The sequence below is a fragment of the Crocodylus porosus genome, unplaced genomic scaffold, assembly GCF_001723895.1.
Source record: "Crocodylus porosus isolate Cpor-Errol unplaced genomic scaffold, CroPor_comp1, whole genome shotgun sequence".
Lineage (NCBI taxonomy): Eukaryota > Metazoa > Chordata > Crocodylia > Crocodylidae > Crocodylus > Crocodylus porosus.
In genome coordinates this window covers 911,483-938,887 of record NW_017728911.1, presented here as the reverse complement: position 1 = coordinate 938,887, position 27,405 = coordinate 911,483, and the positions used below count along the sequence as shown (strand labels likewise).

The 27,405-nt window shown below is 51.6% G+C and overlaps 1 protein-coding gene across 3 annotated transcripts in view; it reads left to right on the top strand.

Annotated features, from left to right (window-relative positions):
• Positions 1-1,223: 1,223 nt before the first annotated feature.
• ZNF609 (zinc finger protein 609) overlaps positions 1,224-27,405 on the top strand; it is a 93,008-nt gene continuing 66,826 nt past the window's right edge. For 2 of the 3 annotated variants that reach the window (XM_019533225.1, XM_019533224.1), the window contains exons 1-2: positions 1,224-1,305; positions 3,075-3,952. In XM_019533225.1, coding sequence (XP_019388770.1) covers positions 3,206-3,952 — 747 coding nt within the window. In that variant the 5' untranslated portion in view covers positions 1,224-1,305; positions 3,075-3,205. Of the gene's footprint in view, positions 1,306-3,074; positions 3,953-18,698; positions 18,795-27,405 lie in introns of those variants that run through there. The other variant, XM_019533226.1, reaches the window with a different exon arrangement.

Below are 27,405 nucleotides of genomic sequence, written 5' to 3'. Positions count from 1 at the left end.
GTCTCCTCTGGCTTCTCTTTTTCAGGATGAGCTTGCCCTACTTGTACTCTTGAAATCTCTGTTTGATCCTGTGCCTCTTCTCTCTGAGGACCTATTTTCCTTCTAGGGGGCTACGGTGTTGGTAATCGCATAGAGATGCTAGGTTTGTTTGCTTGGGCTAGGCCAGAGCCCTACTCTTTAGCTCATGTTTTTAAAAATGGCAGTACATATGAGAGAGTATAGGAAAGCAAAGAGGTGAAACCTCCTCCATCTCAGTGCTTTGGTGCAGAGCAAAGCAGAAGCAGGCTACTAGACTATCCAGCGCAGTCAGTGTTGGTCCTGTTGTGGTTGCTCTTGGTTATGGTGCCTTGCACTCAGGGCAGTGTGTGGCTTTGCTTGTTGGGTTTAGCAGTCGCAGTGGGCTACACTGGTATGTCAAAAGGAGATGATGGCGGCTACTGTGATCCATTGAATCCAAGTCAGGTGTAGTCCCAGGAACTCCTGACTTGGATTCACAGGAGCCACCATCATCTCCTTTTGTGCCATTGATAGGACAAACATAGGGTGTTGTGAGGTTGAAGCATGGTTGGGCCTGGGCTGTGTTGCCAGGAATGCCCCAGAACTGGCATTACCTGACAAATCCTTCTTCCCCTTCTGCATGCCGGAGGGAAGAAGGCCTGTGGGCCAAAGCAGAATCAGTTATCTCTGAAATGCCATGAATAGATACTATGCGCCTTGTCCTCTGGGCTGATCTTGTCCTCAGCAAGGACTTTCAGGATCTAAAAATGCAGGCAGTTTTACTCCTTATCCCCCTGTCATCTGGACAGAGGAATTGCTGGAGGCAGGAGGTACAAAGGGAACTCCTGGGACATGAATGCTCTGTTGGCCACAAGTTGGGGTGGGCACCAGAGCTTGGTGGGAAGATTCTTTGCTGCTTTTGGCTTTGGTGGCACGGGGCTAAGTGAGGAGAATTGATCACCGCATGTCGCTGTCCCTCCCCCCAGGCCAAGCCATGCAGTGAGCAGGGAGTCTGCGATCTCAGCTGGAGCAGCAAAGCGCAAATAGCACTCACTCTCTGGCAGTGGTGGACAGGGAGAGCAGCTCCAGAGAGGCAGGTAGACTTGAGCAGCTGGTCGGGAAGAGCTGAGGAGGCTGACTGCTGTGCTTTCACCAAGCTGGGAAGTGGCTTTCCTGTGTTGGGGGAGGCTAGGGCAAGGGAAGAGGGAGGGAGGAACACACATGGCGGCTTTTGAAAGCTGTTAGTGACTCCAGTGCTGCGTGCAGCGTTCTCCTGATTCTGCACTTTCTCTGCCGTTGAAATGAGAGGTCAGTGCTTTTCATTTCCAGCTCGCATGCTAGCCCCTGGCTCCTGGGGTTAAAAATCTCCGTAATGACCTGTCAGAGAGTGGATTATTAGCTGTACAGAGCTGGGGATGCTGTGGGGAGCAGATGGAAAATGATCTGGCTGCTGCAGCCCGTGCAATGAAAGAATCCTTGGCATTTTTACAGTGTTTGTGTCTCTGGAAATGCATCACGAAGCTGCTTTCCAGGCTCCTGCCTGCTGGGGCTTTTTAAAAATGCATTTTTTAATTTAAAAAAGAAAAAGGGTCACCTGTTTTTTTTTTTTGTTTTTGTTTTTTAAGAGTTCCTCATAAATAATAACATGACTCATTGGGCCCTTGTACTTAGAAAGGAGGGGGAGTACAGTGGCACTACAGAGGGGCTGCTTTCGGAGGGCTGGTCGAGGGGAGAGTCTGGAAAGGAAGGGCTGGGTTTTGTGTTGCTGGCTGCTGGGAAGAAGCTATTTCATGTGTTAATTATGTCTCGTAAATGTAATCGCCACCAGCTAATTTCAGTTAGTGACTCTGGTGCTTTTTTTTTTTTTTTTTGTGGCTTACTTCACAGTTGTCTCCAGGGAAGTGCCCACTGCAGAATGCATCTGAGTGCGTCCCAGATCTGAGCCTGTGTTAGGGATTAGGCTGGCGTGGGAGAGGAGGTTAGTTAGTGCTGACTGGCATAGCGTGGGCAGGAGTAGCTTCTGCTTCCTTCATGCGACGACACCAGAAAGGCCCCTGTGTGGAAACACAGGCCCTCCTGCAGTGTCAGTCCTGGCTGCCTCCACAGCTCTGCTTTGCCCCTCTATTCTAACTTGCAACTGCCCCCCACTCTCCCCCGCCACGGCTGTTCTGGCCCTGGGCTCCCCCTTAACAGCTCTGCTCAGTTCTGGCCTGCTGGGTTTCAGCCTCTCTTGGTCCTGCACTTGTCACATGTTGTGATGGCTTTTTGAGGAATCAAGCTCTTCTTGGTGCTCCTATATTGAGATAACACATCGTGTTCCTTCTCTGGTATGCTCCGAGCTTCAGGGATGGAAAGTCAGTGTCTTGCTCTAGGAAATGACTCTAGTCTCCATCCCAGGAGCTTTGTTAGGAGGGATCTAGTCTCCATCCCAGGAGCTGTGTGAGCAGGGGGTGTTCAATAATTCAGAGGGAAATGGCGAGCAGGGAGCGTGTGAGTAATGTCTTGTTGAAGCTGAGAGCTGTGACCTGCCAAAGCCTGTATTGATTGAGGGAGTGATGCCAGATGGTTGCTGCTGTGGCCGTGGCCAGGGTGCTAGGGAATTCTCTGAGGAGCCCTCAGCTGGGACTCTGCGAGGGATGACTGTGATGGCCTGGCTGAGATCAGACAGCCGTGTTTCACTGAGCTATGTGGCTTTTTCAAGCAAAGCATCCATGGTAGTGGGCAGAGAAGGAAGGTATTTGGGATGGTATTCTGCACAGGCAGTGGGGTACAGCCACACTGGGACCAGCAGGACCCAGCTCCTGTAAATAAGCTTTAGTCTCTGAAGTCTTACTGAGTTAAGCAAGGTAAGCTCATGGAGCAGTGTCCACTGGGTCTTGAAGTAGCAGTCTGGTGAACATTGACCTTTGTGTCTGTGGTGGTATGAATGTGCATGCAGCTGAGTAGAGGCCTTGGGATCCTAGAGGAGTGCAGGTCCCAAGTGGGGGAGAAGTTGGGCCTGCTTGTTCCAAGACAGGTGCTCAGAAAGATTTCCCCAAGCCCGTCCCATGTAATGCCTGTTCTTGTCTCCCTTTCAGCAATGATGCCATCACCTGGGCAGACCTGGAGCATTGGAGCCCTGAGGACATAGTTGCAGCTGCTGCCTTGGATCCAGAAGGCATTGGGCAGGGAAGAGCCTTGAATCTTGAGGTGGGCTGTTAACTCTAAGATGTCCTTGAGCAGCGGAGCTTCCGGAGGGAAAGGAGTGGATGCGAACCCAGTTGAGACGTACGACAGTGGGGATGAGTGGGACATTGGAGTAGGGAATCTCATCATTGACCTGGACGCTGACTTGGAGAAGGATCAGCAGAAATTGGAGATGTCGGGCTCCAAAGAGGTGGGGCTGCCAGCGCCCAATGCTGTGGCCACATTGCCAGATAACATCAAGTTTGTGACCCCGGTGCCAGGCCCGCAAGCCAAGGAGGGCAAGTCCAAATCCAAGAGGAGTAAGAGTGCCAAGGACAGTGGCAAGCCTGCCCCAGGAACCTCCCTGTTCACTCCCAGTGAGGGAAGCAGTGGCAAGAAGGAGGTTCAGGGACGCTCTGGGGATGGCGCGAACTCTGGTAGCTTGGTGGCTGCCATCACCCCAAAGGGCTCGGAGAAATCAGCCAAGACATCCCGTAGCGTGGCCGGCTCCAAGAAGGAGAAGGAGGGCAGCTCGTCTAAGAGCAAGAAGGAAAGAAGTGAGGGGGCAGGAGCTCCGTTGGAGAAGGAGCCTAGCGTGCTCCAGCCTCTTGCTCTGGCTGTGAGGGTGGGACAATATGATGGGGGTCAGGGGGCAGAACCTGCTGCTGCCGAGCAGCTTGGGAGTATAGCTATTGACACAGGAGCAGCACTCAATCCCTTGGGAGTTAAACCAGAGCTGGAAGATGGGGACAGTGAATGCCGGCAGCTGAAAAAGGTCAAATCAGAGAAGGTAAGAGGCTGGTGAGTGGGGAGGGGGGGATATCCCTTTAGGGATCCCACAGCCACTGCAGCCTTGTCATCTTATATCAGTGGTGCTGTGTTCTGTTCACATGATGCTTTGTGCATGGGGCAGGAGGGTAGGCTGTGCTGGGACTGTGTATATCTTTTAGGAGCAGGTTGAGGCAGATTTTTCCAGTGCTCCCTGCAAGTCTCTCAGCAAGATCTCTCTGGCTTGCTGATATATGGGGGTCTGGTGAGCTGGAGTAGATGAAACTGGGAGAGCCTGCAATACCCTTTCCTCCTCCCAGGAAACTCCCTGCCATCAAAAGGTTGTGAGTCATGAAATGGTTCCCTGAAGAAAGGGAGGAAGAATGGCTTCAGTCTCTTCAAAATTAGATATAAATTGGGTCGCAGAATGAGGAACAGTTCTGCGGTAGTCTTTAGTGGATGGGCTTTTTCAGATCCCTCATCCACAGCTACTGAGTCATGAAAATTAGAGCAGGGGAAGAATAACTCATGGCTTCCTTGTTGTCCAGGTTTGCTGCCTGTAGCCAGGCTCTGGTGCATGTTGTGGGGATCTGGAGACCCCATAGAGGAGAGGGTTTTTTTTAGAATTTTGTCAGTGAAAAAGGAGTGCATTACTTTCTTTTCTTCTTCGTGGGCAGGTCAGTCACAGGCAACCAGTAACATCGGTGTCCTCTGCCTCAGCCCTCTCCTCTCCATTGAGCAATGAGGGGTGTTTACCCTACCTGGATTTCTGTTAAAATGGCCAGCAGTAAAAGAGTTTACCCTGTTAATGTTTAAGCTGTGTCTGTACTACCAAGAGGATGTGTTTAAAAATAATTTGAGCCCATAGGACAGGAGAGTTCTTATTCTGTAGATGAGGTTTTCTTGGTGCTGGCAAGGTTTTGGGGTCAGTGCTGGGGTATCTTCCCTGTCTTTGAGCTCATTCAGGCCCTTCTGGGAGACTCAGTACCGAGTGTTTTCTGAGGGACCAGAAGATCGAGAACCGTCGTCTGTGCAGTGAAGTGCATTTCCCCACTTGTGAATCCTGTGTGGGGGCGAACTCTGGAGTTATTCCATTGAATGACTGGGACCTGCCTACAGTATGTTCCCTGGAGTTACTCAGAGCAGCTTTAAATACCCCAAGTGCTGAGCTGAGAATGCAAGCTCTGGTTCGTGGCTGGTGCAGATGAAGGGATGGTTAGACATGAGCAAGAGCCTCACTGTTGGCAGGAAGCCAGCCTCCTTGTGACTTGAGGCACATGCAGTTTGAAGGGGCACAGGTTCCTAGGGGAAGCAGAAGTGGCCTGTGGAAGCCAGTGCAGTACACTGTGGGTCAGAGGAGCCTCATGGACTGCCCTGAAATCTTGGCTTGGTTCTGGAGCTCTTAGGGAGAGGGTAGCTGCCAGCAGGAGCTTGCTCCATGCACTGTACGTACCACTGTGGGCTACATTTGCTCAGTGCACCAGTGTCTGGGATCCTATAGAGCTGTTTGGAGATGGCTGCCACTGAGGCCTGGAGCTGGCTGTGTGGGCTCTGTTGCAGGTGCTTTGCATAAGATCTCTGCTGCTCCCAGATCACCTGAATGAGGTGTTCAGCCTGGGAGGCATCTGTGGCCCCGGGTGCTGGAGATAGTACAGAGCCTTGCACTTGGGCTCCCCCCCAGCTCCCAGCAGAGTGAGACAGACTGGCTGGTTGAATGGGCTGGACATGCTCTGCTCCGTGCTGGGCTCACCGCGTGTTTAGCTGATCCCAGCAGCTGCTGTATAAATTGATTTTTCTGTAATTGCATCAGCGGCAGCAGATCTGTTTCACTATGGGAGTGTTAATAAATATGGAATCTATATGGGTGTACTTTGAAGGTTGAAGAGAGATGCAAGGGATGATAGGGCCTTCTCCTCCATCTTCTCTGTGCTGCAGTTTGTACACTGGCTCTGTTCCCCTTATGCTGAGGCCCAGATGCCAACTACAGCTATGGCTGCGGGGAGTTCAGTGCTGTTCCTCAGTGGCTTACCCCCGTGGCAGCTTCTTGGGATGGTGCTGCTGGTGAACTGCTGGGTGGAGGGCTGGGTGCTAAAATTCTGTGACTGCTCCTGCCAATAAAATGCTTCTGTCCTTGGAAATACTCCATTTGGAAAGCTGGCTGCTGGGAAATGGCTGAGTTTTCTATAGTGTTCCTGCTCAGTGTGTGACTGTGGATCACTGTGGTAGCATTCGAATAGCTACTCGTTTGGCTGCTATGCAGAAGCAGCTTGGGTTATGTGCTCTTGTCTAGAGCATTTCCAATGAATTGAGTGATCTTGGCTGGGGAGGGCAGGATGGCTCAACTGACAGCTCCCTGAATGCAAAAGGCTGTGCCAAGACTTGGCTGTAGAGACTTGTCTGCAGTAGTGATAATGCCCAAATTCTCCACTGTTGCAGCTGCCTAGGACAGTGGTGCTCACCCTGTCTGGCTCCACAGGCTGGATGAGTGGTGCAGGGCTGGTCTGTGGGCTGGCTCTAAAATGGGTTTGTTCTCGTGTGCAATCTGGTGTGCTGGCCACACCTTGTATGCTCCGATCTGACTGCACACTGGGCCGGTTGCAAAGTAACCCAGTGTGCTGGCGTGATGTAGCACAGTGGTTCTCAACCTTTTCTATACCGGAACCCATTTGTAAACATTGATGGACAGTCCTGATCCAGTGCCCCTCACTCCTGACCCACTGCCCCCAGGCCCTAGCCCCCAGTATGTGTGGGGGGTGGGGAGCAACAGCCCCTTACAGGCTGGAACTGATAGTCGGCAAGGAAAAAGTCACATTTTTCTCCTTTAAAGGAGAACCCTTTTTTTAAAGTTTGTTGATCCATTTTTAAAGTCTGTTCCTGACCTTTTCATATATTCTTGCGACCCACTGGTTGAGAAATGCTGATCTGGTGTGCACAGGGTCACATTGTTTGGCCTGCAGGGCTTCCCACAGGGCTGGAAATGTGCAGCAGGGGAGCAGCAATTAATGCTGCCACCATTGCCACTTAAGGTGCCTGGATCTAACCTGCAGGCTGAGAACCACTGGCCTAGCATAACAGTAACACTCTGCATATTTATATACATGTGCTTGCAGTGGTGAGTCAGCTTTTATATCTGTTGGGTTTGTACCAGCTCTGAACATTTCATAGAAGAAACCAAAGTTCAAGCTGATCTTCTGTGATGAACTTTTGTGATTTTCTGTGATGCTGTGGAAGCCCCAGGAAGATGTGGAGCCCCAGTGGAGTAGGTTCCATTTACCAAGGCCCTGTAGTGCTGTGTGAGGGTGTAGTGCATGCCCTTGGAGCGGGAAGGGTGAAGATTCAGAAACACTGGGCCAAGTTGCCATGCTGTGTTTTCTCTTGCCGACCTACAGCCTCTGCCATCCATAGCAGTCATGTTTCTGCCTATGAAATACTTGCTCTCAGGACTTGGCTCTTTCCTTTAGGAGTTGTTGGGAAATCTCTGCGGGGTAGGCGGAAGGCCAGCACTATGAAGCCACGGAGGTGTTTGCTCTCATGAAAGGCTTTGTGGAACAGGCTGTCTGGTAGAGAAATAATTTCTGAGCAAAGGCTTTATGTGGGAGCCAAGTTTGTCGGTCCTCTTTAGTTTCTGATGGAGGGAGGCACGTTAGGGGCAAAGGACATTGGGTTTGTTCCTTCTCTCCTGCTTTCCTTCGAAAGGGCAAGGGGACCTGAAATATTTCTCAGCATGGTTTTCCTCCATAGTGATATTTTCATTTGTGATCCAGCCCTTGATTTTACTTCTTGGGAACAATCCTGGTAAAGAACTGGAAAAGATTATCTCTCCCCTTTGACTGGCCTTTCCAGACAGGCTGCGGTAACATAAAGACAAGTGATTTTTGCCTGATACAGTTGTGTTGTTGATGGGTTTTTTTTTCTTTTGCTGATATAGCTCTACCAGGGCAGTTCCTAATATACAGATGCAGCTTTTCTGAAGTAAGTGTCTTGAGCTGATATAGGTTATTCCTTCTCTTGTATGGAAATAAGTTACATTGGTAACTTAGGTTCCTAAGTTATTTAGGCACAGCGGATGATTTTACTACTTCCTCTCTAGCCTGTAGTTCCCCAAAAGTTCTCCCTGACTTAAGGTCACAGCTGGGAAATATCAAATGATTGTTTAGATTGGGTAAAGCGAGAAGGAGGGTAGAAAACAGTGGCTTGTAATGGGAGGCTCTTGAGAGATTAGTGTGTGTGCAGCGAGGCAAATGGAACCAGTTTTGCCTCTTGAAGCTGAGCGTGTGGATGGACAGATGGTTGGACAGGCTGCTCTTGGCATAACGCTGTTATGAACAGCTCTTGCTGGCTAATGACAGGCAGTGTGAGGCAGGACGGCTGTTGTTAGAGGCCTGCGTTTTGTAGAGGTAAAGCAGGACCTGGTGATCCTAGGCTGAGTGAGGGCCTCAAAGGGAGAGCTGAAGGTTGTGGAGGAAGAACATGGGGGAGAGGGCAGGTTCCCAAGGGAGAATGTGCTTGTGAGATGGAAAAGCTGGTGGCTGGATGCTGCTGTTTCCCAGAAGCTGTAAGTGTCTGCAATGAAGAGGCTTTTTTCCTAATCTGTGCATAGACATTTCTCTGGAGAGAACTGGGGTGGGGAGGAGGTGTTTGCAGTAGGAAAGAGGAGTCTGCGAGGGCTGCATCAAAGAGCTGAGAGGATACTTAGAGGCTTCCCACTGCGCAGGTGGGCAAACCCCTTGGAGCCTGGCAGCTTCAGGGAGCTCACGGCCAGCAGGGACCGTTAGATTGGCTGCTCCTACCTTCTGTTTGCTAGCAGGCTCTGTGCTTCACCTAGCTAACCCTGTAGTGGGAGCAAAACCTGTCTGGCTGAAGCAGATCTTCCAGAAAGGCGCCCAGCCTGGGTTTGAAGATGCTCCGAGGTGAAGAACCCACCCCTTCCCTCCAGAGCATGTTCTTCTGGTTATTCACCCTCGCTGATAAAAACAGGTGCCTTATTTTGAAATTTAATTTTTCAGCCTCTGACTGTCGGTTCTCACTGTTCCTTTCTCACAAAGATTAAAGAGCTCTTTAGTACCCAGCGTATTTTCCCTGTGGGGTTACTTATGCACTGTAATCAAGTCACCTCACAGTCCTTTTCTTTCTTTCTTTTCTTTTCTTTTTTTTTGAAGAACTAAGCAGATGGAGCCCTTTTACATTTTCATTGTGAGGCATTTTCTTCAGGCCTCAAATAATTTTTGTGACTATTTTCTACTGGAACCGAGTGTAATCTCACCAGTGCTGTACGCTGAAGTGTAATAACCGCTCCTACCTCACCCCTCTGCTCATGTGTCCCAAGGTCACATTAGCCTTGTTTGCCACAGCATTGCACTGGCAGCTCAGACTAAGTCAGGTGTCCACTATATCCTGGTCTTTCCCAGTCCATGACCCACTTCTGGCGTGCTCCCGCTCTGCCAGGACAATTTCTCTTAGGTTCGTGCCCTCGCTTGTCGCAGCCCCTGGTTTGGGCCCGAGTCTCACTTTGTTTCCAGAGTCATCATTTTCTAGGACGGTTCCCCATCTTCTCTGTCTGAGCTGCCTTCTCTGTTCCTGGTTGTGTAGCTTGGCTGCAGTAAAAACCGTTTTGTTTGAGTGAGCCCAATTACCAAGCGATACAGATTGCTCTGTGTGACTGTTCTGTCATCGTTATTTATCCCTTTGCCGATCTGTGTCATCTGTACGCTTTATCAGCAGTGACTTTCATCTTTATTTCCAAATCCTTGATGAAAACGTTAAATAGCATCAGGCCTAGTACTGCTCTCTGCAGAATCTCATTGAACCCTCCCCTACCCCCACTTTGTGAGGACGATGTCTCAGTCCCTGCTGCTGCTTGAGGTCTGTCAGCCAATTCTTAATCTAATTAACACACGCTCCGTTGACAACGGCCAGTGCTGTTTTTCAATTGGAGCGTTATGCAGTATTAAGTCAAACGCCTTATCGAAGTCTAGAGGCAGACAAGGTTCTTTGGGTAAATCTGATATCTTTTATTAGACCAACAACTCTGCCATTATCAGCACATCTTGTAGTGTCCTTGTAGGGTGCTCCTCAGGAGGATGGGGATGTTTGACTTCTCGCAGCACGGTAGCTAAAACCTGCCCCTGGCGGGGGTTGTCTGCGTGCTGTGTGTATACGTCCAAGCTACCAATGTTAAATCGTGGCTGTTTTTCTCCCCTGTTGAACTGAACTCCCAGGTCAAGGCAGGTTCTGGGCTTCTCCGCCCTTGGTATGGGGTGAACTGCCAGGGGGCACAGGTCCCTGGGGAGCTGTCTCTTGCCAGGAGGGCTTTTCAGTAAAATGGCAGCTGACAGTAACAGATGCCCTCCTGGCTCTGACGGGGGTGAGATGTGGAAGTTGGCGGTGCTGTTTGCTGTGTGAACTCCCCGTGGCTGGGGGTGGTGGGAGAGGAAGGTGGGGGACGTTTGTGTGCGGGGCAGAAGCATGGGGAGGCTTTTCCTCTGTGAGCTGCATGCCCATAGCAATGAGCAGCTCCCTCTGCCAGAGCTGTCGGGGAAGGCTGTCAGGGCAGTGAAGAATGAGTGCCTGTGTGGTGCTGCTCTCTCCTCTCTCCCTCAGCTAATCGCTCTGTAAATGGCAGCCCCTTGACATGCTCTCCCTGCCCCTGCTGCTGTGGCAGAGAGCGACGCTCCAATGCCTGAGCTCCCTGCTCTGTCTGCGCGGAGCCGGAGTGGGAGGCGCATCCCCTGGCAGCTGCTGCCTGCTCCCATTGTCAGCTCAGCCCTCTGGACCTGCCTCCTTCCTCGTGCTCACCTCTCTCTGTGCTGTGGCGGGGGATGGGGAGGGAGGGGATATTAAGCATTAAACAAAAGAGCCTCCCAGCTCTTAGCTGCTGCCCTGGCTTTGTTTTGATTGAGAGGTTGTTGAGGAGGGAGAGGGCACTCATGAGGAGCATCCAGATGTGACACCACTGCTGCAAAGGAAGGGGAGGCAAACAGAAGTGAGCGGCTTTAAAGGCAGCCCTTTCCCTGGTGTGTGCGTGTGTGTGCAGGGGGACAGTCCCAGTGGAGGAGCTCCATTTTTCACCCAGGAGAAGGAGCTCAAAACAAATGTGCCTCCCTTGTTGGCAGTGGGGAGATCAGGCTGTCAAAGTGCCCATTCCTCCCCTCAAGGAGGCATTTGTAGTAGCTTTCCCTCTCCCAGGTTTCCTTCCATGGCTGATTCTGGAGAAAGGGGAAATCTTAGGGGCTGGGATGGGAGGAGAGCTGGCGTGATCGAGGCCTAAAATAGATGCCAGCTGAGTGAACTCATGGCTGAGGCTCAGCTGTGCCATGGCACGATTTCCTCTTGCCTGTAGAGAGACAGAACACGTCAGTGCGGGGCTGTGTCTGGATTCAGGTTGGGCATGTCTGCATGGGGGAGACGGCGACCCATGTTACAAGCAGAGCCAGCAGGTGTGTGACAGCGGTGGTGCTGAGCAGTGGGCTCGGGGCAGCCTCAGCGCCCTGCCTGCAACAGTGCAGCTGCATTGCTGGGTGCAGGCAGAGGGAAGTTTTGCTTCAAGCGCACCCAGAAGCTTGGATCCCCAGAGAGGAACGCAGATCTGTGATGTGGCTGCAGTGCTTTGCTCCCCTCCGTGCTGCAAAGAGTAGCCATTTTCTAAGGTAGTACAGACCCAATCTGCAGCGCTTACAGGAAGGTCTCTCCGGGGTCACCCTTGCTTTGGGTTCCCAGTGCTGTTGGGATGGTGCTCTGTTACTGCGCTGAGAGCAGAGGCCCAAATGTTGGGGGTGAGATTTCTGCACTGCCCCCCACATCAAGCTATGTCTCCAGCAGCCTAACATCCCCAATCATTCCCACCTTTGTACTGCCCGTGCGAGGAGGAATGTAGGGCAGCTCCTGTAGACCAGCTGCTGCTGTGCTAGCTACCGTGAGCAAAATGAGCCCAGGGGAGCCCTGGGAGTCACTGGCGCAGCCTAGAAATGAGTCACTGCATGTCTTGACCTTTTCCATTTGCAAGGGACTATTTAATATAGGTCGTGGGTAGCGTTTTGGCGGCTTCTTAGTTGGGCAGCAGTTGATACCTTGGGCTTGGGGGAGAGGGAGGTTGAGAAGGGCTGGGCTAATCATTTGGGGGTAGCAGCATAGTGCACAGGACTGTAAAATCACAGCCTTTATCTTTGTGGTTCTACTTCAGGCCACTCCTGCCAGGGCCTTTTTGTCTCGATGTGCCAGCAGTCCTCAGCCATCCCCTGCCTGCTGGGTGTCTCCGCACCTGTCCTGCTCCTTTGTTAGCTGGGAAAAGAGGTCAGTAAGAGAGGGTAATGAATGCAAGTTGCTCTTGATGTTCCCTGTCCAGCAAACTGTTGTCTTGATGTTGCCTCCAGGACTTAACCTTTCACTCTAGGTAGGGGGCTGTTTAAAGTCCAATACAGGATAGTTAATAGCTTCTCCACCAGGCTCTCTGTCCTGCTCTCAGAGGAATCAAGCACTTAGCAAAGGTGACAGTGGGATTCCCAGTCTGGTGTCCTAGGTAGGGTGGGTGGGACTGCAGCTCCTTCCTGGTTTGGAGGCACCCTGCATCCAGCTGTACTGAGGTACTGGAGGCTGCCTTGTGGGTGCTGCTCCAGTGGCAGATCTCCCGGTCTCCAGGGTGCTCTGGAACGTGGTGTTTGGTCACTCCCGCTCAAGGGATCTGTAAGTGGAGAGTGTTTCTGAGGGACTCGCCCAGGTCCACCCTTGCATCAGCTGTGTCTTTCCAGGCTTGCTGAGCTAGTGTTGCAGCATTTCCACAGGCTTTCCCCTTTGCAGGCTGACCTCTAGCCAAAATAAAAGGAGACTGTGCGGCTGTGGGGACTGCAGTAAGGAGGCGAAAGCTGGGAGAATTCACAGCTAAGCTTCCATATCCCAGGGCCCCCTCAGGTCCTGAACTGAGCACAGTGAGGCGAGAGATGCCCCTGGGCTGTTCTGGCCAGCATCCAGGTGTGTCACCGCCCAGTGCTGGCAGAGCAGAGTGGGGCTTTGCAGGGCTGTCCAAGCCTCCTGTTCCAAATGTGTGCTTGTGTCTTTGGCTCTGTGAACCCTTGGCACATGTGGCACCCGTCACATGAAGGGCAGTGGCTTCTGGGCCAGCCCTGTTGTGGGGCATAAGGACTCCAGGAAGCTACTTGCGTTGCAGGTCTGTTAGGCAAATGGAAAAGGCTCTTGCTTTAACCCCCCTTGGGGGCCTGAGAGGCAGGGTCTGTTGAGTCACCCCCATCCATCCCCCTGCCATTCCACCCTACCATTTGCACATCTATGCTGTTTGTTGCTATCCCCTTGTCATAAGCTCATGGTGTTCTCCTCTGGCTCTGAGGCCTGTTCCCAGCAGCTGGAGGAGTGTGGGATGGAGCACACAAGAGATGGCTGGTGTGGCTCCCTCCCCTGTTGCTCTTTTTCCTACCCACTGAGGATAGGAGGGGACTGACCCACGGACATTCACAGCAGTTCCCCATGTTTGCAGGTTGCTTATACTGATGCAGGGCAGTTTCTCATGCTACTAGTAAATTTCAGTAATTAAGCTCTAGCTCTGATCTAAAAATGGAGGTGGATTAGATGGCTTCCCTTGCAGAAGCAAAGCCGTCTTCTACGCCTCATAACTTCTGGTGGTCCCTGGTGAGCCCTTGGGAGAGAGCGCTTCTGTTCAAGGGGCCTGGGAATCGAGCTTTTCAACATTGCCATCTCCCACTCAGGTCTCCGCTCCCTTTCCAGGGAACAGCAGTTGGAAATGCTTTCACAACCTGAACCAATCTGGCCAGGAAGGCTGGGCCAAAGGCTTCTGGGAAGCGTTGGGGAACACGTATCAGCAGCTGCTGGCTCGTCCTGGGTCCTCTCGTTGTGGTTTCCCTCTTCTAGCCACGCTTGAGTAAGCTGCCTCCAGAGCTGCTGACAGGGCCGCGTTTGGAGGCCTTGGAAATTACACCGTTCATTTCCTTATCGTCCCCTGACCTGCAGTGCAGAGCCTTCTGGTGCAGGAACGAGGCGAGAAAGCGGCATGCAGCCAATGTGTCAAGAACTATGAAGGAGGAAATTGGACTTGCTCACTTAAAACCGTGGGGTTAGGCTTTTGATTTTTGGCTCCTACTGAGAGGTTATTTATATGTGCTGCTGCTGCTGCTTTTTTTTTTTTTTTTTTTTAACTGCTAGATGGAGCAGGCTGTGAGTTTCAGCCAATCCCACCTCTGGAGTTTTTCTAACCAAGGAGGGCAGGGGAAATTGCATCTCTCTCCATTTAATTTCCCAGCTGTGCGCTCCAGAATGGGCTGGCAGTGTTAGCATTAGGAAAGGCTGAGTAAAGGGCTGGCTTATCGTAATATATTTGTGCTGCTGCTGTTCTCTCTTGCTGCCCCCGTTGAACTGTTGTCAGGCCCTTGCTCCAAGCCTGACGTGTTGCCTTTGCTAGAACAGCAGTTGCCTCCCGCTCCCTGGGAGCAGTGACATGGGGGCGCCCTGTGGGAGACTGAGAGGGGTCCTTGCACTGCACTCTAACTGCTGAGAAAATGGATCAGAGCTCGCCAAACGGAAGAGCAGAACAATGGTGAGGCGGATAAAAGAGGCGTAACTGCTCTTTGATGCCTTGGCTTACCCTGGCTGCACGCTGCTTCCTCTGGCGGGTGTAAATCAGCCCCGTTGAGTGTTTGTGCAGCTCTCCAGATACATTGTGATTAAAGACTTTGATGAAAAGGCCAGCATGCGACCCAGCCTGCTGACTTCTATGTGCCCCAGCTCCTCTGAAGGAGACTTCTCGGCAGACGGTAACCAATGGCTCAGATTGTGTTTATTGCTTTGCTTCCAGTCTGATGTTGGCGACTTACTAGCTTAAGAATCCCCTCTGCACTATGCAGGGCACGTTTATCCGGCTGAGTGATGTTTGCCTGAAGCAGGCAGAATTCCTGCTCCCCTTTCTCTCGCCCACTGCAGCCTCGAAGTCTTCAGAGTGTGTTGCACACTAACCTGGAGAACATCTGTTCGAGCCTCTACTCTCAGGAGATGGCTCCCTTTTAGGGAGGAAGTACCTTCTCCAGCCCTGCTGCGAACACAGACCTTTCTGTGTCATTTGCTTCCACAAGTCACTTGTACTTCACACAGCTCTGTCCTTCCCTGTGGCTCCACTCAGGCTCAGGGGAAATGTTAACGCCTTCTCCTCTCTGAATATTTGGGGAAGTCAGTCTCTAGCAGAGGAGTGCTGTGCATGAGGATGGTGGGACTGATTGGGTGGACCTGAATCCTGTCAGGTTAAGAAGGAAGCCACATGTCCCTATTCCTCATACCTCCAAGATAGGCTGGTGTGTGGAGCATCCCTGGCCAGAAGAGGTCCAGGAGAATTGGGGCCTGTGGGGTGTTGCACAAAAGCAGTGATGTCTCTATCAAGGCTACCTACTGGGAAGGTGGTGGGAGGAAGAGTTGAGCCAGGACATCTGGGGATCAAGGAGAAGGGTGCTCACTATCTTGGAGGGAGATTGCAGGGCTGAATGCGGGGTGTCCTGTTCTCTGCTGTGGCGGTAAGCCACCTGGGATGGCTTCTCTGAAGTGAAGGCAGCCTGGTAAGATATTGCCCCCCCTCTGGAAGAGCTGTCCTTCTTTGACTGGGCCTTGCTCATTGGGTCTCCTAGCAGTGGGGAGGCAGGAGCCTCAGAGCACACTGCTAGCTTTGGAAGGCATTGTGTTTGGCTTTTGGCGGATCCATGTTTGCCTTGGCTACTCTTTGTCCTGCGGGGCCCCAAGCTCTGTGAGGGTCAGGCCCTCCATTTGCAGATGGTTTGGCCTTGTGCAATTAGTCCTTGTGTGTGAGTTTTTGTTTCTTTGGCTGTCTCCTGTATTCCTATGTGCCTCCAAACCCTTTCCAGAGGGGTTGCTGGCCACTGCTGAGCACAGCACAAAGACACTCAGCTCCCTCCTCCTTCCTGCTGCTCTTGGCCACTGAGCTCGGTGACCCCAGCAGGCAGCTTTGCCTTTCATGCCAGGGGGAGCTGAGAGCCATGGCTGATTCTCTTCTAGGTGTATGGGGCACTGGGGTGATTCTTCCTTTGACCTCACTGGCAGGACTCTTGTCTCTCAGGATCCTGTCCTCAGAGGTGGCTGCCTCTCAGCCAGCTGCTCTCGTGTCCCCATCCGCCCCAGGAGAACTGTGTTTGTGGTCTGCTGAAGAAGTTGCCCAGTGATCTTTCGAGGTCCCTTTTAGCCTTTAATTTCTATGATTCTGTGATTCATACTGAAGCAACCACTCCCCCTGGCATTAACCTGGAATTTGGGCACCCTGGGGCTAGGGCAGCCACACCAATTTCAGGGACTTGGTTGGGTCAGATCTCCTCATTCTCCAGCCAGTGGGAAGAAATCTGAGAGGCTTTGAGCAATGCTGTTGTGGAGAGGGGGAGGGAAATGGGTCACTGTGGAGACTGAAGTTGTTTGAAGCCATTGCTATGCATGGCTCCTATGCTCCTGTTCCCGTTTTCTCATGATTCCTCACGTAAACTCAGTTGTGCATTTAGTGACCTCTAGCCATTGAGGGGAGCTTGTAGTTCCCGGTGGGTTTAGGCCCTGTCACCATACAACAGTAGGCCTGTGTGAGTCCAGTGACCTAGAGGCCTTTCTCCTGCCCTAGAGATGGGCTGATGCTCAGGCAAGTCTTGCTTGCCTTACCATCAGCTGTTGTGGGGGTCCTCAACTTCAGGAAGAAGGTCCTGTGATTAGGGCCTGTTTCTGATGTTGGAGGAGGTAGGCTCAAGCCTTGAAGTAGGGGCTAAGAGATGGGCCTTGTTGTGTGCATGTTCCCTTGAGTCATAGAGTGCCCCCACCCTCATCCCAGTGCTCCTTCTTGGGTTCCAGCAAGATCTGTGCCTGCCCCTTAGCACTGACAGCCTGCCGTGTTGGAGCATGCTCTTCCTTTCCATTTGTGCCTTGTCTCCTCTCATGTTTGCCTCTGAGCACTCCTACTGTAGCAATAGCCAGCCTCCCACCCAGCCCCAGGTACTGCTGGAGAACTCTACAGGTCAAGCATACAGTGATACCAGACAAGGATTGGGCTCCTGGCTAAAGCCCCCTGATCTGGAGCAAATGCTGTTTTTGCCATGACTTGGCTTCCTCCCAGGCAGCCTCATTAGGAGAATGAATGCCTGGGCTAAGCTGCTGAATACCCAGCCTGTTAACTGGGCAGCTGAGGGCTGTGTAAATGCCCTGTGCTGGTGCTGGATAGGCATGGGCAGGATGGGCTCTGTTCATCCCTGCAAATTGCCTGTGGCTCTTGGCACTTGAGGTAAGTCACTGCATGAAAGGGAAATGCATTAGAGTTTTGTACGTATCCACAACTCCCCCATAGCCACACGTCTCCTCCTCTCTGCTTGGCAGTGAATTGTCATCTTATACCGCGGAGGGCTTCCGCTTATCTGCAAACATTCCTGTCCCCGTTATCTTTTCAGTCCCGATTCAGGGTTTCTTGAAAGCTCCTGTGCACAGTAACACAGAAAGCAGCCAGACGTACCTTGTTAGATGCAACGTCCCTGCTGGCTTATCGACCAGCTCTCATTCTGGTCAGGATGCAATGACTCCAGTAGGATTTTGCCAGTGAAGATCAAAATGGGGAGGCGGTGGTAGCAGGTGTTTGGAGGGGGAGGCTGGTTGTCAGGCTGCCTGGCTCATGTCCCCAGCTGCACTTCTGCTGGGCTGGGGTTCTTGAGCAGATTGCTTCCTTGCTCTGTGCCTCAGTTTTCTTAGCTGTGAGGGGGGTGCACTCTCCTTTTCCACATGGGGCATCCTGGGTTTGCTCGACACTGGTAAATGGCTCAGCAGTCACAGCTGGCAGGTGCTGTGGGAGGGGGAGCATTCTTCTCTCGCATGTGTTTCCTTTCCAAGCTGGAGAGTAATTGAATTCCAGGAAACGGCTCCCCCAATTAGCTATGTAAATGCATGGTTGTGAGGATCCCAAGTGCTATGTAAATGAGGGCTGCTCCCCAGCCCCCCTCTCCTTCCAGCTATTCATATTCAGGTGAGTTGCCTTCATCTGCAGATGGAGCACAACTCCTCCCATCTGTGTCCTGGCTAGATGTTGCTTGTCTTGTTGTGAACTGCAAGGCTTGGGGCGTGCCCTGATTCTGGGGCAGATGCCTCTGCAAAGGGCTGTGGCGGCTGGTGTGGCCAGGAAGCCCGGTCCAGGCATCTCCAGTGAGAGGGCTTGATGGGGGAACAGCTTCTTCCACTCCCTTGCTCATCCCAAACTCAGAGGCCAGGAGCCTTTGGAGAAGGGCCCTACGCTCCCTAGGCACAAGAGCCCAGAGGAGGTGCCGTTAGCATAGTTTCGAAGATGGCATTGATATTGGAGCCCAGAGCACTTCAGCTTGGGAACTTGCTGTGGACTGTCCCCTCCTTGCCCTGATCTCCCCTCCTGTCCTCCTCCCCTCCCTTCCTTCCACCAGGCACCACCCAGAGTTGCTCCAGCAGATTCCCTCAGGCCCCCACCTTGGCTGAAACCCCACAGAATTGGTTCTCTAATGCAGATCTTTAAAAAACAGAAAGCCCAGGGTGAGGGCATTTTGCTGCTTTACCCGTTAAGGTTGCTCCCCCCAGGGTTGTGGGGGGGTGGGGCGGGGAAAGGAGAGAGAGGCAGCCCTGAGGCTGAGACACGCCACTCAGCTCCTGGCAGCGGCCTTGAGCTGGGGCCAGGCGGTGCCTATTAGAAAGCTGAGGGAAGATCCGTTTTGAAGTCTGAAAGGATCCTGTAGGGAGAGGACTGGCTGGATGCCAAGGAGCTCTTTGAGGTGGTAACTAACTCATAAACAAGAGCTGGCGTGTGCCAGCGAAGTCTCTCTCGTCCTGGCTTTGGGGAGACAAGCAGATCTATAGGATGCCTTGTAAGTAGAATGGTGTTTTAGTGTTTCAAGTGCTGTTTGCTGTTCTGTGGCTCGGAGGGGAGGGAGGGAGCTGTGTGTGTATATCATGGGGCCCAGCCATTTGCTAACAGGAAGGCTCCTTTTTTTTTGCTTAGCATTAACATTTCAAGGTACAGGAACCATTTAGGTATTTAGTGTTTTATGGCTCTTCCAGGGCCAGCTATTAATATTCCTCTCTCCGCTTTGCAGGGTGAGAGGCACTGGAGGGGCCTAGTCTCTGTGTTGGGAGGGGCGGGAGGGCTCTGAGTGTTTCCAGTCATTTCCTAGTCACCTTAGAAGAAAACCTGCTCCTAGCTGGCAGTGTGCAAGACTGGGTCACCAATGCAAGGCATGAGTCCTGGCTTGATCTCTGCAGCCGTCTGCATCAGTCATGGGGTCCAGCTCTAAGAGTGTGTTGGTAGCACTGTGGATATTGGCTCCCTGGGGCACCAGCTGTCCATGTACACTGTAGCCTTCCCCATCCTGGTCAGAGAGGGGTTAACTTTGCTGCCTGGAGGTCCCACAGCATGCCAGAGGTCAGGCTGGGATTAGGGTGTGGGACTGCTGATCTCTCAGCTCTGGTGGGGTGCTGGACCACATTGCTGCTCTACAGAGCTGTGATGCTTAGTTGCTTCCCTGAGAGGTGGGGTAGTTGATTGCTTGCACTTCACAAGCATCTCTTGCTTCAGGATTTCCAAGCCCTTGTTGCCTGTGCATGTGGCAGAGCTGCCTGGTAGTGGGAGAGGGTGGTGCAGACTGGATGTGGTCTGGTTTGGTAGCTGCAGAGGCTGGGGCAGTTCCATGGGGGAGGCCCTGCAAGTTTCCCATTGTGCCCTTCCCATTTAGGGAGGCAAAAGGCCTTGATGGGAAAGCTTGTCTGGGAGTTTTTGCCAGATTTCCAGTGGGTAAGATGCCTCCCTCTATGGCAGTGGTTTTCAACCTGTGGTTCGTTGACCTCCGGGGTCTTGGAGACTGTGTCTAAGGGGTCCACAAAAGATGACTATGATAAGTCAAAAGTGTGTGAATACTCACGCTTACAATTCAAAGGAATCCGCACCTCCATTCAAAATTTCCAAAGGAGTTTGCAGATGAAAAAAACTTGAACTACTGCTCTATGTCCTTGCCTGGCCCAGGAAGGAGAAATGACCTCATGAGAGGATGAGTATGGCTGATGTTTGGTGGGGAAGTGCCCATCTGTCACTAGTTTTGCACTGCTGCGATCTCTGCAGGCCAAATTGTGGGCTTCTGTTCCCCTAAATCCACAGAGTTCCACCATCTTCTGGGCAACCTCCTCCTGCCTGGTCAAGCTCTTCATCTGCCACACCAGAAGGGAGGTGCTGGCTGAGGAGGATCCAGACAACTGTGGGACTGACTTCCTTTCACTCATCTATACATGTCTCCTGACAGAGTTTCACTAGGTGGTGTCCACAGGCCACTTAGATACGTTCAAAGAGCAGTGGGCACTAGCTAGAGTTTTCTGCTTGGGGTCCACACTTCCATTCCTGTTTTATCATCTTTTGCCCCCAGACATGGTTGCAATACAGTTAGCGGCCTCCCTTTAACCACTGAAGGAGGCTTGTAGTTTCCTGGTGGGCTTACACCAGTAATTTTCAACTGGGGTGCCACGGCACCAAGGGTACCTTGAGGGTCTTTCGAGGATGCCCCAGGTGCCACACGGTCTTAGTGCTTTCAGGTGTACAAGCTCATATGATAAGCTCAGATTTCAGATGGGAATCCATACTGAGCAGGGGGTTGGACTGGATGACCTCCCAAGGTCCCTTCCAACCCTCATTTTTTATGCTTCTATGAAAATACTAGCCAATTACCTGTCAAGGATGATTTTGGGGAGGAGGGGGGGCAAGGATGGAGGGCCGCCACCCAATGCCCTGTGCTGATGTTGCTCTACCTCTGGCCCTTTGTATCTGCTTTGTGCACTTCCTCCTTCCACTTTTCCTTCCACTGGAGCAGGAAGGGGAAGTTCCCAGGCCCCAAGTTCAGTAGCAGGAAGTGATTGGAGTTCAGCCTGAATAAGATCTCCAGGACAGGAGCCTCACTGGGAAACTGGGACAACCCAGTGATGGATCCAACATCTGGGACCATGTCAGTCCCAGGGTAAAACTTGCAGAGGTCTATGGGTCTGTCAGTCTTCCTAGGAGGGAAGTGCTGTCCCTCTGCAACACTGCTCTGTGTTTGTTCTGACAGAGGGCAGGTGCTAGGTGAATGGGCAGTGTAGGTTGTAGAGATTTGGGAAACCATTGCTCCAAAGCCTGGCCAGCCTCTGCATAGAGAGGAGAGGCCTGCTATGGGCCAAGCATGGCGTGGAAGGGAGCTTTCTCCAGTCTGTGGTAGAAGGCTGAAATGAACCAGGGTTTTTCTAAAGGTACCTTTTGGCATGTATTCAGGTAGGAGAATCCCCTTCCTCCAGGCTGGGTTCATCTTGTATAGCTGGGACAAGCCCTTGTGTTACTCCTCCTCTTTGGGCTTTGTTTGGTCTTGGCACAGATCAGAGCATGCAGTGTGCTGGGAGCCTTGGTAAACTGCCTTTCCAGTTACGAAGAGCATTGTGAAGCGTGTTCTCGTGTCACAAGAGGGTTGGGTAACTACTTTCTCTTGCCAGTTACTTCTGAACTCCTGTACTTCCTGCACTGACTGAATGCAGGAGCCTTTACAGTCCTCCTCTCCAACAGGCAACACCCATTTACGTGCTGGCAATAAGCAGGGCCCATGGAGACGGTTCCACTTGGCAGTTGGAGGACGTCCGGTTAGGGTACGTTGATGGGCCCATACAAACAGGGCCATTAAGAGCACTGTCTCTAGGGAGGCGCTGGTCTGACAGGAGATGGACAGAGACTGTCTTTCAATTTCCCATTGATCCAAAGGAGAGTGCGTGCGAGGAGACACAGATGCCGAGCCTGCACGTCTGGTTATTAACTATGCCCTAAGTGCTGCTCTTGGGTCTGCTGGGTTTCTCAGTGCTAGGAAATCGAATCAAGGCAAAAGTACTTAGGAGGATTTTAATCAGAACTTGGCAGAAGACTTTAAGGAAATCCAAGAAAGCCTCTGACAATCAAACCTCACCTGACTGACTGGGACTATGGATGAATGAAAGGTTAGAAAGCAGTGTCACGGCCTGGGCTGAATGTGACTGGATGGGTAGGATTTCAGCTTCTGGCATGGGAATCCTGATGGAGTTTGTTTTCCTGCCCTTGTGCACTGTGTGATAGAAACAAGAAAATGAGCCTTCTTCAAAGTGCGTGAGACTAGCTGCCAGCTGGAAATGCAAGGCAGAGCCATAGGGAAGCTGGTGAGGAAAAGCATCTCAGAGCCATTAGAGACAGCCCAGCCCTCCCAGAGACAGAGGCAAGTTCTTCTTTCCCTTCCACTGAGAGCTTATGTGGCCTGGGAGACAGGCAAGCAGGATGTTACACTTGGCTTATTCAGGAAGTGCTTAGTAATGGCAATGTTGAGCATTGTTGGCTACAGAAAATCTCAGTGCCGGTGTTCCAGGTAGAGCGCATTGTTGGAAAACAAATTGGCTAAAAGCCAGGGATTTGCTTGACTATAAATCTCTGTTTTTCTTGCAGACTCTGTCTGTAGAGGACATTCCTTCACAGATGAGTTTAGAGACCTCTGGTTTGTGTCATTGCAACACTGCATTAATTGTGCAGACAGTCCTTTCCAGGCTTTTGTTTATAGTTGTCTGTGACTTTCCCATAACATCTTTTCAACTGAAGTTTTTCATTTTTGATCATGGCTTAAGCTGCGACTCCTTGTGAATTTTATTTTGGAAAGTCTGATTAAAACTGGATTGAGTAGCTGGGGTTGTGTGACCATGTAGGGGAAAGCAGGAGCGTTTTTTGGATGTCTCGCAGACGGGTAACCCAGACTGGGTTTTCTTTGCCCAGCTCCAGCAGAGATGCATCTGTAGTCCAAGAGCTACAGATTTGGGGGGAAAATACACCATAGGTTTTTGCAAATAGCTTTCCAATGGCACCATCCAGTTTATCTTAACCTTATTGGCACCCGGGAATGAGATCTGTTTCTCCAAATGCTTTTTTCACCCAAGAGAGAGTTAAGGGAGCACGAGCTGTTCTTCTCCACCTGCCAAAGGCATCTGCCCCACAAGTGAGCTCTGCTTAGTACCTTTTCCTGTCGGGTGCGTGGATACCACCATGATGAGCAATAACGTAAAGCCCAAAGATTGTGTCCCTCCTTTGTGTTCCAACTCGCCATCTGTGCTGGGGGTTTTGATGCTGTTAAGCTATAACATATGTATGAATATTTACATGTGTTGATTGCTTTGGGTGGGGGCCTTATGGCAGTCAGTTGTGGTAGCCAGATGCTTGAAAGAAGGTGGCCCAGTATGCGTGGTGTGATTTTTAAAAGGCACAAGCAGGCAGACCTGTTTGTTGTATGATGATGGTGGGCCTAGGCCAACCAGGAACTACAAGCCTCCCTCAGTGGCTAGAGGGAGGCCACTAATTTCATGGAAGAAGTCATAAATAAAGAGGAATGAGAGAGCAGGTAGAGGGCAATAGGTAAGTTGCCAGGGGAGGACACTGAGCAGAGACCTCTGATGTGCAATGAATTCCTTTGGGTGATTTGAAGAGACCCTAAGACCTGAATCCTGTGATGAGTTAAAGTCCAGTCATTTTGCCTTGTAGCTGTCGTCGTTGTAGGGTAGGGGTGAAGCTGCTGTGATAACTGAGATGACATTTGTGTTATGATGATCTATAAAGTAAATTGCATGCAAACGCTTGTATGTTATGGCAGTAGGAGGGCTGAGTTGTTTTCCTCTCGGAGGCCAGGAAGTGCGGAGTTAACCTGCATGGGGGGCCTTGACTCTGGCCTCCTTGTTTGTCTGTCTTCCAGCAGTATTTTCCTTACGAGATCCCACAGCTCTACCCTGTGACTTTGTTTGGCAAATACCATGCACCGAAAAGGAACTGCATTTTTTCCCTGACTATGAGTGTAGGTACATAGCGTGTTCTTTCCACATGCTGTGTGATTGCAAAGGAAAATACTCTTTCCCTGCCATATGCTTGAGGGGGCACAGTTAGAATGGCTGTGGGAAGCTTAACCCTGTCTCTACCATCCTGTGTGACTGAATTCTTGACTTTGGCACTGCATTACATCATTTACAGGGGCATTTGAACTGTCACCTCAGGTTTGCTCTGGGCTAGAAGGCAGCCTCCATGTTATAGATAAGAATTGGTCATTATCATAATGGATAGTTGATTTTCTCTGTAGGCAAGTCCTTTTCTTCTGAAACCCTCTCAGTCAGTGGCTGTCCTACCCCTTGATGCCTGAGGCTTCATGCTCCTTATACTTTGTATCTTACCCACCCTGGACTGGGGCATTCTTAGGCAGCACACGGACATCTGTTATCTATTTCCTCCTGCTGACTAATATGCAAAACAAGTATGCTGAGGGTCTAAGGTGAGGCCAGGCTAAGTGCTCAGCTGCAGGAGCCTTCTAGGTGAGGAGATGCAGACAGGCCCAGCATCCATCCCACGTGGCTTTAGAACTGCCATGTCCAGCTCTGCTACCTCTGTTGCACTTGGGGTTGGAGCTGTTAGCCTTTCCCTGCCTCCTAGCTGAGTCACCTTTCAAGGTCCTGCTTCTTTCTGGAGGCCTTGGAGAACACCCATTGAGTTCTGTGGGAACAGGGGGTCCCTGGGGTCCGCTGATGGGACCAAACTGGGGAGGGAGGGCAGAGACTTCTGTCACCCAGGGCATTTGTACACGTTCTCTGCTCACGTGTATAGGAGCCCCCAGGTGCTATAAAGCCTGGGAATATCCCCACTGAGCATCTCCTGCATGCTCAGGGGCTCCAACAGCTTGCATAGCCAGAGGTGGGGAGGGATCTTGTACAGCAGCACGTGGGGCATTCAGCGGACTGAGAGGTAGGACTGGGTACGTCTACTGGTGGCGAGTGCACGCGATGCTGCTTGGTGGTGTTGCGGTCAGGTAGCTGAGTGTGTGGGTGTGGTGCAGAGTCTTGGTCTGGGACAAACACTGTGAATAATTCATGACTCAGGCTTCTTCTGAGCAAAACCTAGAGTGAGGCACTGTCTGAAAGAAAATGCCCTGCAGAGCATTGGCTGACAGAGTTGGGGCCCTCTGTGTGCTCTTGGGATGCGTGTAGAAGGGTGGCCAGGCAGCTAAATAGGCCTGGCCATGGGGAAGGCTATGGACCGATTCGCCACGAGTGAGAGCCCCACTGTTGGGATGAGCAGGGGAGCCTGAGGGAGAGATGCTCCCCCTGGCTGCCCTGAGGAGATCCCGAGGATCGTGGTGAGGGAGCTGAAGCTGGCAGGTCTCTTCTGAAGCAAATCCCTAGCACAAGCTGGACCCAGCATTTGTAGCTTATGAAGAGGTCTATACAGAGCACAAGGCTTATTGCAGGAGGATCCTGTGCATGTTGTTGCCCCCATCACAAAGGTGGAGAATGGGGAGCTGCCTTCCAAGACAGGAGCCCTGACCCACACTCCAGGGGTCCACCTGGTGTATTTGCCATGTCCAGTGGGTGTCTAAGAAGATAACACCCTTCTCTCTGGGTCCTAACATGAGACTCTTCTTCCCTGCTGCTGGGCCATAGGAAATCCCCTCTCCCTCTGCTTCCTGTTGTGTCAAGTACCAGTTATCCCCTTTCATCTGCTTCTCTTTCTGTCCTGGTTTCTGGGGCTGAGGTGCTGTTTTTCTGCGAATGCTGGGGAGAAGTGCTGTACGCCAACTCTCCTCTTGCTGGGCACTGCCCCACCTGTCTGCTGCTTCTTGCTGCTTCTGTCAGGCTGGGAGTGTTGTAGCTCTTCTCCGTTCTTCATGGTAATGCTTCTCCTAGTTCCCCTGCAGCAAAGATTGTGTCAAGCTGACAGAAATGTGTCCTGTTGTATTCCTACTGCGCAGGGACCAGCCAGAGTGAATCTGAGAAGTTTGCTTCAGGGAAACAGCAACTCTCACCCCCAAGTTGTGGGACTGGAGTTGTCTGGTTCCTCTTTTTTTCTCTCCCAGTCGTTCTTGGCCAAGGTAGTTGTGCTGTGTGTGGTCTTGCTTAATGCACTGATCTTTTATGTTCCAAATTTTGTGTCTGTTGCCCTGTGGAGGCCCAGTGTCTGTCTTTGCCCCCCCCCCCCAGATATTTGTAGACAGCTGCTGAGTGAAATGGACCTGACTCTTGTCAGCTTCTCTGTCATCCATAAAGTCCCCAAGTGGCATCAGTGAGAACTAATAAGACTCCAAGTCTGTTTTCACTCCGTTGCAGCTCGGGCAGGCCTCTGGGCACCAGCAGGGCGCTAGGTCTGTCAGCAGCAGGCTTGGGCTTTATCTTCATGGATAAAAGTGCATTTAGTGGGATAACATGGTTAAACTCCAGCATTGGAAATGAGATGCTTGTAGCGTTTACCCCAAGGGCTATACTCCCTGCCCCTGTACCTAATTTGTCTCCGGGTGAATTTATAGAGCCTTGTTCCCACTGAGGACTCGGAGGAGGACTTCTCTGAAGCTGTGAGCACTAGGGATGTAACTTAGGTTCCAGGGAGGGGGTTGGCCCTACACCAGGCAAGCTTGTTAAACTTGGTGGGGAAGAGAGGCTTTTGGCCCCAGACATGGCATTTGCTCCTCGCTTTAGAAATTTCAGCTATGGGAGATGCCATCCGGCTGACTCGCTAAACAGTTGGCTTCAGAAGTCCCTCAGTGCTCTAGTATGTGTCCAGACAACTGAGCACATCTGACTTGGGTACTGGCCAGCACTCGCTAAAGACCCTCACAGCACTCACAATGCTCCCTTATATGATAGCTCCAGGCTGGGAGGTGCAGCTCCCAGGCAGAAAGAGGATCCTGGGAGCCTGCAATGTGGAAATGGAACTCGGGTGAGGTGGGGCAGGTGAGTGGGGAGCCTTGCATGCCCAGATCGTCTTCGGACTTCCAGCTGGGTCCTGCACAGCAGGTTAAAGGGAGTCCCCATCTCATCAGTTTGTTCTGGGGCCAGGAATTTCTAGAAGCTAATTGATCTGTACTGGAATTGGGCTATAATGCTGCTTTAATGTTAGATTTATTATTATTGGCAGAAGCTTGCTTAAGTGCCCAGTGGAGCTTTCCATAGTTGGCTTGTTGCTAATGGGGAAAATGCTGTTTGTTTTTCCTGGAGTGAAATTCAGCTCTCGGTTTAGCTTGTGCCCTACAGGGCTTTCGGCAGTTTCAGGATTCAAGTATTACAGCTTTTGATATTCTGCCTCATCTCCTCTCTCTATTAGAAAGATGTATGATTTGCACATAAATGCAGGGTCGCTGCAGAAATGTCTACAGCAGCTTTGCAAAACTTTGCTTCCCCTCCCAGCTCCCTGATATACACCCTCTCTCTGTCTCGCAGTGGGAGGAACAGTCTCTTATAGATGCCCATTTTTCATTAGCTTAGGCAGCAGCATAAAGTTTGACTTTTGTGTGCATTGTTCAGTAGCTGCTGGGCTGTTCCCAGGCTGGCACTGGGTGACGTTGTTCTGCTCTGAAGGAGGTAGCTTCTAAAAGAGGAACGCCTAGTCCTTGCCTGGCAGAGGGGCTGGATTTTCACCTGGAAACAGAGGTAGTTTGCCAC